Source organism: Olea europaea, unplaced genomic scaffold (genome assembly GCF_002742605.1).
Source record: "Olea europaea var. sylvestris unplaced genomic scaffold, O_europaea_v1 scaffold4067, whole genome shotgun sequence".
Lineage (NCBI taxonomy): Eukaryota > Viridiplantae > Streptophyta > Magnoliopsida > Lamiales > Oleaceae > Olea > Olea europaea.
The window spans coordinates 12,963-24,025 of record NW_019260341.1 but is presented as its reverse complement, the minus strand read 5'-3'; the positions used below and the strand labels follow the sequence as shown (position 1 = coordinate 24,025).

At 37.4% G+C, this 11,063-nt stretch overlaps 2 protein-coding genes across 3 annotated transcripts in view; both read right to left on the bottom strand.

Moving 5' to 3' along the window:
• Positions 1–3,101, bottom strand: part of LOC111387527 (probable pectinesterase/pectinesterase inhibitor 51) — a 5,165-nt gene extending 2,064 nt beyond the window's left edge. Inside the window, exons 1-3 of the mRNA XM_023012097.1 lie at positions 2,462–3,101; positions 1,567–2,377; positions 4–603 (exon numbers count right to left, since the gene is read on the bottom strand). Coding sequence (XP_022867865.1) covers positions 4–603; positions 1,567–2,377; positions 2,462–2,713 — 1,663 coding nt within the window. The 5' untranslated portion in view covers positions 2,714–3,101. The remainder of the gene's footprint in view (positions 1–3; positions 604–1,566; positions 2,378–2,461) is intronic.
• Positions 3,102–3,802: 701 nt separating this feature from the next.
• The window catches only part of LOC111387526 (uridylate kinase-like), a 9,446-nt gene continuing 2,185 nt past the window's right edge, over positions 3,803–11,063 (bottom strand). Inside the window, exons 3-7 of one of the 2 annotated variants that reach the window (XM_023012096.1) lie at positions 10,976–11,029; positions 6,562–6,653; positions 5,974–6,200; positions 4,731–4,865; positions 3,803–4,240 (exon numbers count right to left, since the gene is read on the bottom strand). In XM_023012096.1, coding sequence (XP_022867864.1) covers positions 4,131–4,240; positions 4,731–4,865; positions 5,974–6,200; positions 6,562–6,653; positions 10,976–11,029 — 618 coding nt within the window. In that variant the 3' untranslated portion in view covers positions 3,803–4,130. Of the gene's footprint in view, positions 4,241–4,730; positions 4,908–5,973; positions 6,201–6,561; positions 6,654–10,975; positions 11,030–11,063 lie in introns of both variants that reach the window. The other variant, XM_023012095.1, reaches the window with a different exon arrangement.

Sequence of the window (11,063 nt, the reverse complement as noted above, 5' to 3'; positions counted from 1 at the left end):
TACTCCACGCGACTCGTTGTGATGCATTAGCTCCTGGCCCGTAGTTCTTAAATTCCCCATAATAAAGAGTTTTCAAAGCAAAATCACCTCTCCAAGGCATCCATCCTTCTGGTTTAATGAGATCCTCCAAAGTACAGTGCATAAAAACCGTTCTCGAGTATTCCTTCCATGGCCTACCGAGGAAATTCTTATGCACACTAGGCTTCCTATAATACAGAGCCATGTATGCTTCAGTTCCGTTGATTATACAATTTTGAAACACGAAACCTGTAAATTGGGCAGGGTCAATTCTACCATGAGCTGTCACAGCATTGTTCTCGCCCTTTTCTGGCTTGATTTGCCGAGGGGCAACTAGGATGAAGCAGTCCTGGAAAAATGCAGCTGAGTTTCCGAATATGAAGTCTACGTTTCCTTGGATGCGACACGACTTGTAGTACTGGCGTAGGCTGTGGGCATATAGTGTGTCTTGATTGCCAAGAAATTCGCAGTTTTCTATAACGGAAAGATCACTATCTAGCCGGAAGGCTACTGCTTGATGAGCACCAGGTCCAGCCGTGTTCTGGATAGTGAGACCACTCGCCATAAATCCATCACCAGCGACTCCTGTAGAAGGACTCAAAGTATTAGAACAAATAATGAATTTTGGCACTCATTTGGGATTATATCATTGCCTATATCTATACAAATTGCAGATCAGATCATGTCATATAATTCCTTAGGCCAACGTGAAAAGCAATGCAGGCACAGCAATACCTTCCCATCAATTCTCCCTCCCTGTTTTCCCCCAAACCCCCATTTACTAGCCCGGAAAAGCATCACGCGAACTCACTTCATGCCTCCATTTACTGGCAATCGAGACGCAGGGAAAATTCTGTTGTAATAGATCTGTCTACAATGCCAAACTACTCTTTCAGCATTACAACTTTTACAAGATGTATAGAACATCATCATTTACACGATATAGAGATTTCTACTAAAACGATTATAATTCATTCTAAAATAAGAAATTAGGATTCGAACCCCAGCATTACTCTCTAACTGTACCATTTCTTTCATATGCTAGTATCAAAAACATAGCTTTTATCACCGTCTAATTAAACAACTTGATCACAGACCATTCTGTTCCACTATTCCGCCATCATTAATCGAATTCTAGACATAGTCAAACGCATTTATACAAGTTAAATCACAATGCTTCAACAAGCATATTGAACAATTCATGTGGCCGAGACTTTAGAGCCCTCTTAGCCCAGTCATACCGCAATTTTTGTATACGCATTTTACATACGCAATTCATAACCCATCATTTGAGTACAAGAACGGTTATGCAAAAGGCGAGAAAAACTCCGGCTGTCTCTCTTTCCCTTTTCTTGCACCCCCTCCAACGTACGAACTAAATGGGTGACATTTGGCATAAAAAGGGATTAGAGCGTATAGATTCTTGCCTTCTCTTTTTCATCTCTTATTGCAACAACGACAGGGACATTGGGACATAAAAAATGATCCTACCATATTATTAATGAAAATCAAATAACATCAAAAATAACAAATTAGTCTGTTTCTTACCAACAGTGGCGGAATTATAGGTGGACATCCCAGGCTGACCGGCATTCATCGAACCAGTAATGACCGTTTTGCCCATGCCATCTCCCAAAAATACCACATTCTTCTTCTCCAAAGGGACCCGAACCATTTCCTCATAAACCCCGGCCTTAATCCATATAACAAACCGGTTCCCCACCCCAGCATTCTTCGGCACCGCATTCACTGCATCCTGTATCGCTTTATAATGGCACCTGCCGCCATTGCACACCGTAACGTCCGGTTTCAGCCCTTTAGGCACCCCGCCCACGAACTCGGACCCGGAAGAACCCGACCTTCCCTCCCAGAACCCGTCCCGTTCTGTCTTGGGTGGGCCCCAAGACCTGGTTTTCTCTCCAAAATTGTCGTAATTAACCATCATTCCCAATGCATTGCTGCTCAATCTAATCAGAGAATTCAAAAACGCCATCGTTTTACCGATTTGGGACGTGCCGTTCACGTATTTCAAAGCCGACCAGCAGTCATACTGGAACACCAACACCGCGCTCATCCAAGCACGCGCATCCTTGATCTTGCCACGCGGCAGAGCGTCATTTGTCAAAGCCATACGGTACTCCGAATAATGAAGCACCTCCAGGCAAGTTTTCGCTGCGTTCAACCGGTTTTGATTACCTATGGACGCGTCCAGGATTTCCCTTACCATTGATTTCGCCTTCTCGAGATTCTGGGCCGAAACCCACATGGCAGATTGAATCACTTGCAGAATAGTGGCGTCTGGAGGGACGTGATTGGATTGAACCAACGAGGCTTCGCATGTGGGCGGGTAACGCGATGCCTTACAGGCTTCACGAATAATGTTATCAGAAGTGTTCGGAGGGGATAGTTTCACGGCGGGTTTATGGGTCTCCTNACGCGATGCCTTACAGGCTTCACGAATAATGTTATCAGAAGTGTTCGGAGGGGATAGTTTCACGGCGGGTTTATGGGTCTCCTGGCGGCCAGAGACGGAGGAAGAGAGGTAGAAGAAGAGGAGCAAAGAAAGGATCAACGAAAGAAGAGAAGCCATTGAAATGAATATAAATCTCAAATTCCCAGAGTGTTTGAAATTATAAATGGTGGGGATTAACACTGATTGTGGATGGTTTTTTACAGATTTTCTGTGCTGCATCATGACAAATCTTGGAGCGTATTGATTGGGGAGGGAATTGTTTGATATGGGACAAAAGGGGAAGTGAAGTCACGGGGAGGAACAGGATTAGCAGATGGGATAATTATTCAGGTTATTGGAAGTTGAGGTAGTAGCCACCGAGTGAAAAGTTGGGTATTTTTTCTTTTTCCCGTGATAGTGGGGTGGGTTGGAGTGTGGTTTTTTGCTTTGAATGGAGACTGGTACAGGTAATGATACCGAAATGAGGTTTATAATTGAAGCAGCAATTTGATTAATGGGATCGGGGTCTGTGGTGGGGTTGAAGAAGAGGACAAGTATCACATGGGAATGGAAGGGAGGTTCACGGGCAAAATGAGAAATTGATAATTACGGTGCTATTGAATTTTGAGAAATGCTACAATGGGGAAAATTTCACTGTTTGTGAGAGGCCTGAAATTTTTGCCTAGCATTTCTATAGTCAAGTGTATGAAATTTCAAAAATAATGTAATGAACAATGTACAATGTTTGATTCTGAACTCATAGTCCTTGGCACAACATAATTTTCTCCAAATTTGAGACTAGTTACAAGGATGTAATAAAAATATTTGAAGTAGAAAAATTGATTTTAGTTCAGTATCATCTTGTTATCATCTTGTTGATGACAAGATATGTCTCATTAAATCACATCTTAATATAATGAAAGATACTATGGTTGAAACGAGAGTATTAATTTAGCGATACAACATTTGTATATAGAATAAATCGAGACGAGGAAATATAATATAGGGTTGCTTGCTTGTGGTTTTACATGAGAAAATATGTTCATACCACTCCCCTATTTCTCACGTGATATCGTGGCTTTTGTTCGACTTTTAGTATCCTCTTCAAACTTCCACATACTTTCTATAGAGAGTGCATTCACACACAAAAGCTGAAAAAGAGCAAGTCGAGCAATCCTACACGAGGATTATAGAAACTAAAGCAAGAAACAAGAAAGTAAACTTAACAAGAGAGGACACTTCCTACCGTGTTATTAAGTTGGGTGTTTTTTTTTCCTCCTCGGAGAAGCTTCATTTAAATGAAATTGCATGAATACGTTGAATTGGATATAATGAGTAAGCAAGAAATTTGCATGAAAATAAATTGTTTCTATAAATTTTTACATGATATTCAATGTAAATGAATAACCAATGGAAGAAAGTACATAAAATTTCCCAATGTCCTGTCAATTGAGCAAAATAAAAGCATCAAGGTTTATATTACAGTCTATGAAAATAGATATCTGAAAATTGAGGCTTGTTAAGTACCTATTCCTGAAGTCCAAAATAAATCAAGAACAAGTTCTTGAACCACCTTCCTCTGTCGCATAAAAACTTCAGGATGGTCTCGGATCGAAATCGATGAGCTTCGATGATGGTCGAAGTATGATATGTGTTTTCTTCAAGCCCTTGCTGTTACCGAATTCCGTGTCCCTCCAATAAATGTACCAACCCTCTCTCCCCTAATTGCTTTCGAGATGTTCCCCGGTTTGTTGAGATTAAAGACGACAACTGTATCACGTAATGTTAGAACAAACAGCTCATCAGCTTTCAGGAAAGGGAAGCAGTTATGAGCAATGTTATTAGGATTCAGCCTCAACATTGACCCTAAAATGATCGAGTGTCAAGGATCAAAAAAAAATATATGAGTTTATTTTTCATCAATGTAAAAACAAACATATAGTAATGATCAAACATATATTTATAATAAAATATGTTAAGGCTGAACCGCTCATGAGAAGAATTTTTTCCTTGTTTCTAAAATAAGAAAAAATGCAACCAGGAAGCCCTGTCAACCCATGGCCTGTTCAAATAGTTAGGCTCATCGGGTTTCATCTGGTTATAGCTATAACCAGACTGTTATTCGGGACAGTTTTCAAAACATTGATTATGAGTGATACCAATAGGGGATACTTTATCAAAATATACAAATAATACCTTTTCAATTTATTTTCCTACCAACTCTAGGAACAGGGGTAAAAGGAACTTATTTTCTTCTTACCAGGAATGTTGTTCTCTTGGCACAAAGTTATGGCAGTCATGTCCATAACTGAAAGTTCCTTCGAAGTTACATCGTGATAAGTTAGAGTCTCGAGGAGACGAGCATTAGGATTACGCCTTGGGTCGTCATCATAAACTACATCAACATTTGTAGCCTTTAGGACCACCTCAGCATTAACTTTTTACAACATTTCAAAGTTCAGTTTTAGTAAGAAAATCTAATACTCAATGGAAAATTGATTGCGACTCAAGAATAACGATGTAAACAAAAACATAAATACAAGCCACATAATAATCAAAAAACTAGGAAATGCTATAGAGTGATTTCAAGATCCTTGTAAAGTAATAAGGTAAGTTGTAACGGTTATTAGACCAGAGATGCTTATCATGATGAGTGTGAGTTGTTAAAAAGAAAAACTATGACATGAATGTCACACGAATGAAGATTGTGGGCATTTATGACAATACTAGACTGGATGAAGTCTGTTAAGTGGAAATGAAACTAATCGATGATAAATTTAAGGGAAAAATAACTCACATAGTTTAAGGCATGTTTGTGTAGACCTAAAGAATCTTCCATTCATGACAAAATTGCAATTAATGTCTAACAGGTAAGAAGACGGGAAGCAAACTAAAATAGACATGGCCTAATTATGTTATACAAGATTTGATTTCATCGGACCTCTTGTTAGATATAACGGGTGATCAGAGAGATACACGAACCCAGTATATTACAAGAGGGGAAGCAAACTAAAATAAACATGGCCTAATGTTGAACCTTTTTTTTTTTTGCTTATGAGCTTCCATACTCTCTCTCTCTCTCTCTCTCTCTCTCTCTCTCTCTCTCTCTCTATGTAAGCATATAAGCCACCCTAAGACCCTAAGATGCATGTCATGCAGGATTTGATTCTATCGGAACTCTCAGTAAATGGTTCAAAGAAATTGTCAAAATACGGTTTATGCAGCCAAGCTCGTATTTGAATAACAGGCATAGTTTTTGGGGGTGGTTGTTACTGAGTCAGCTTGTCAAGTTGCTTCAAAACCTTCACCTCAAATATCTTTAACTTTTCCACTTGAGCTTATTTCCCTAGGAGAAAGCTTTCTGAGGTCTCTAGACCATTTCTGGTGCATGTATTCTGAAGGATTTGAGTATGAACCCCTCTAATGTTCATGTATATGGAAGTTTACCATGATATGAAAATAATGTTATCAATTATCATAAAGATACATGACTTCGAACTCACTTTCTGCACTCCGAAGGGCTGCAGCAGTATCTGTTGTGAAGAAGGCATTTCCAGTTCCTGCTGCAAAAATCACAACCCTTCCTTTTTCTAGATGCCGAACAGCCCTTCTACGTATGTATGGTTCAGCAACTTCCGACATACGAAATGCTGTCTGAACTCTTGTTGGAATGCCTATGCTCTCCATTGTTGCTTGTAAAAATATGGCATTCATTACAGTTGCTAACATCCTAAACAATGATTTGGTAGAAACTTCAGTCATTGGAACAATCTAGCAATGTAATTTAGGCCAAAGGCTTGAGTCAAAATATCAAGAATCGACTTCACAAAATTCTTATCTTAAACAAACCTAAATTCACATAATAATAATAATAATAATAATAATAATAATAATAATAATAATAATAATTTAAGGCAACTTGAAAATATGTTTTCTTAAAAAGTTAAAATTAAAAGTATGGTGTTGATTCAGCATATATAAACATGGACATGTATTGCATGAAAAGTATTTTCCAAAAGCATAATCAAGATGACAACTACAAAATAATTCGCACGATTAACTAAACACATCAAATTTATTAAAGAAAGTACCCAATATAATCAGCAGATGAACGGTCAAGGCCACTACATCCTGCCCAGGAAGATCCACGAAAAATATTTCCTCCACCAACAACTATGGCAACCTGAAAGATTGGTGAATCACTGTTCAAAGAAAAAGTTTGCAAATAGAAAGCTTCTCATTTCTGACTTCAAGATCACAGATATGTTTTCATCATATCATATCATCATTTATCAAATAGTACAAATTTCAAAATCCGATCATGTTTGCGGACGAGATAAATAAGACGTTCTCACAATAAGGACAAACAAAAGTCCCGAATCGGACCCGAACCGAACCGAACCAATTTGGTTCATTTTAGATTAAATTAGGCAATAGGTATTAGAATTGAGAATTGACACGTTTGGTTTCATTCTCGGGTCTAAACCAAAAAACCTAAATGAAGAATAGACCCTCCATTTTTACTGCCACAGATTCACTAAAATTGTGCGCTCGGTTCAATTCTTCTTAGATTAAATTGGGTAATGGGTATTAGAATCAAGAACTAACATTTAATTTCATTTTGTTCTAGACCAAACCAAATCGAGGAATCAACCTACATTTTTTTTTACCACCACAGATTTACTAAAATGTGTACAACTTGATCTACCAATCATGAAACTCCATGATTTTAAATATGTGAGCTAATTAGCATGTAAGGCCATGTTCTCCAATTGAAATTATCTCAACATTCTAAATACAGTCGCAGCAATAATTCAAAATATAGACAGATTCTCAAAAAAAAAAGAACTAGAAATACTCAAAAAATAATTTCATGTGAATAAAATCTTCAAAATCATTATGATTACATGTGATTCATCAAAGATCACTAGTAATACCATAGAGTTTATTTTATTTCTGTTACTTTTAATTTATGTTTCATTTTTTCACGTAAATTTGAATGCATGAAAGATGGAATCAACGAGATGAAAAGAAAAATCACCTATTTTTGTGTTATTATTTACTTTTCGGTCGTTTGAATACATTAGTGAATGGATATTATTAAACTTCTGGTGTTTTTATATATTTGTTATTTTGTAATAGAACCTATCATTTTTAAAATTATGTTGCGATATTTTAAATATCCAAAAAAATATTTATTGTACGGAAACAAATCGAATCGAATGGTTGGGTTCCATAATTAAATTTGGACTCAACAGTTCCTTTTACAAGATACTGGAGGATTCTTGGTTTGGTTCTCTTTGGAACCGACCGATCCAAGCCATGCCCACACCGACCCACACTTAATATTGATGTCGAAAATTTACCTTAATCATCTACATTGTCACTTAATTTCCTGTGGAGCTAAAAATTCATTTTAGAATATCTAGAACCGCACGTAAATATCACTAGCACGGGGTATTTATCTTTGAATGATGACATTCGACCATCCAATTTCACGATGGAAAGAAAGAAATTAAATAGCCAATCTAAAACAATAAAATCTGACATCTTTCTCCTTTGTGGCTACCTAAGAACTGTTAGGTTTAATGCTTCAAAATTGGGGTGAGATCTTCGAAGATCACTTTTGACTTGAATTTTTGAAAAAAAATCAAATTACATCTAAGATTTTTTTCTTTTACGCGGTTTAACCTAATTCTAGTATATTTTCTTACCTTCTAGGACTCCATTAGATTTATGGACGTGGCCTATAAATTAGAGACTCCTTTATCAGTTTTAAATGAAGCATTATTGCTATCCTGTATTATTCTCTCCATATTGTCGGTTTAATAAATTTCATCGTTCCTCTGCTTGGTTTCTCTTTTTCTACTTTACTTTAACCTTATTTTCGTGGTGCGATCTTGAATATTTCACTATTGTCATTAAATCTCAATCTTGCGTCGCCTTTGGGATCAACAAGTGGTATTAGAGCACGGATTGCAAGTTCATCGTGATTTGGTTGAGATTTTTCAAGAACGAATTCGTTGAAGTATGAAATTCAGCTGCTGGATCACAATACAAGATTTTCTTTGTGGCAAGTAAAGATGATGGTTATTTTGACGCAGTTGGATTTGGACGATGCGTTGCTGGGTTTTGAGAAGATGCCAGCTGATTGGACAATGAAGGAGAAACAACGAAAGGATCGAAAGGTTGTGTCGTTGATTCATCTTCATTTATCCAACAATATTTTGCAGGATGTCTTGAAGGAGAAGACGGCTGCTGCTTTGTGATTGAGACTAGAGCAGTTATGTATAACTAAAAGTCTTGCTAGTAAACTGACTCTTAAGCAAAAGTTGTATTCCCATCACATGGCGGAAGGAGGATTGTTGGAATATCACATCGCCGTGTTCAAGGAAATAGTTGCAGATCTGGAGACGTTGGAGGTTAAGTACGATGAAGAGGATATTGCCTTGATCCTGTTGTGTTCGCTGCCCGAGTCTTATGTGTCGTTTCGGGATACTATCTTGTATAGTCGAAATACTTTAACTATAGAAGATGTCTATAATGCTTTGCACTCAAAGGAGAAAATAAAGTATTTGGTTGAAGCTACATTAAGGGATGGGAAAGCTCTTGTATCTCAAGGTGGTCCACAAAAAGGCAGATCGAAAGTTATATTTAGCAATGTGACCTGTTACTACTGCAAAAGGAAGGGACATATTCGGAATGATTGCGATATGTTGCAGGCTAAAGGTGATTTATCTATAAATTGTGGGGTGCAACCTTTGAATTCAAATGAAACCAATATAGTTGAGAATTGTTCAGGTAGCGAAGAGGTAATGTTGACCGTAGTATCTAATGTGGAGTCTAGGCCTGATGAGGAGTGAATTCTTGATTCAGTATGTTTGTACCATATGTGTTCCAATCGAAATTTATTTCAGACATATAAGGCTGTTCGGCAAGGTGGAGTTGTAATGAAAAACAACCAATCTTGTCGTATTGTTGGGATCGGTCGAGTCAAATTGAGGCTGCGGGATGGAACATTTAGAACAATTGATCAAGTTCGACATGTTCCTAACCTGAAAAAGAATCTCATTTCGCTAAGTACCCTGGATGCAAAAGGGTATAAATTCTCTGGAGGAGGTGAAGTCTTAAAGTTTCGAAAGGGAGTCCGAGTTAAACTGGAGGGATGAAAAATATTCCAGTTGTACATTTTGCAGGGTAGTGTAGAACCAATTAAGAGGAGACATTTGGACAAGTTTAGTACCGTAGTGGAAGTTCAGTTTGGTACAGTACCTCTTGTATTGAGCTCTGAGTCGATTCAGAAAACTGCTAGGGAGAGTGTTGGTGATTCCACTTTGCCACCAATTTCAACGAGTACACTGTATTCAGCTGCTAGAGTAGGACTCATCGAGCGTAGGTACAGTAGTGTCAGCAATGTCTGGGATACTTCTAAGGACATTGAAGACGACAGTTCCAACAAGAGGCCTTCTGATCAAGTATCTGATTTGGTTCTTACTACAGGGTGTGCTTCTACCCTATGTGATCAACATTAATTCCTTAGTGGAATTGGAAACCCCGGGGATTGGATTCGAATGTCAGTTGTGGACGCGGGGCAAAGGACGAGTGTTTGGTTTATATGGAATGGTTACTGTGTTGATTAGATTCAGCCAATTCATTTCGTTGCAAACGAATTTGAAATCTAGGAGTTTCGTTCGTAGCACCGAAATTTGAGTCAAGGTGGAGATTATTAGGAGTATGACTCAAATAGAACTCTTTTGAAGAGACATATTCGACTTGGACTAGGAGAATATTAACCTAGAGCTTAAAAAAACTAAGTTGAATAAGAAAACAAAATCCTCTTAAAATTGGATCTCCTAATTGTAATATATTTTCTTGCCTTTTAGGACTCTTTTAGGGTTGACCTATAAATACGAGGCTCCTCTGATCAGTTTATAGAGAAAGTAACATAGAAACAGTATTGCTAGTCTATCTTGTATTCTTCATACTATTGAATTAATAAACATCGGTCATCTGCATTTATCCTTTATGTTCTTTCTTTACAAATTCAATCTTGTGTTTTCGTGGTGTGATATAGTATACTTCAATATTGTCATTAAATCTCGTTCTTTATAATCCGATTTGGAATCAACTATGTTATTGGAGCTTTCACCTCCAACAAGAGCATCTTCAATTATGGTGTAAAATCGGGTGCAAATTGGTATGTTCAAAATCACTTTTGTATCCTCATTTACATCGTGTTGAATCTAAATTTAAATTTTGATCCAATGAAAAATCTAAATCTATTTTTTGCCTCTTGTGGATGTAAAAGCAAATGTAAATTCATTTTCTGCCGGAAAATGCAATTTCCATTTCCTTTGCATTTCTCCTTTGAAGAAGTTTCCGCTCCCTTTGGATATATAAATCACAATTTAGATCTATTTTACACAATGATTGGAGATGCTCTAATCAAGCAATTTTACGATTATGAAGGGTAGACTTTTCAAACAAATGTATAGGCAAACCTACCTCAATTCCAAGACGAGTCACAGATGCAACCTCCCTTGCAATAGCCATTGTGATCTATTTGATAAAAATTTGATTACAATTCAAAGAA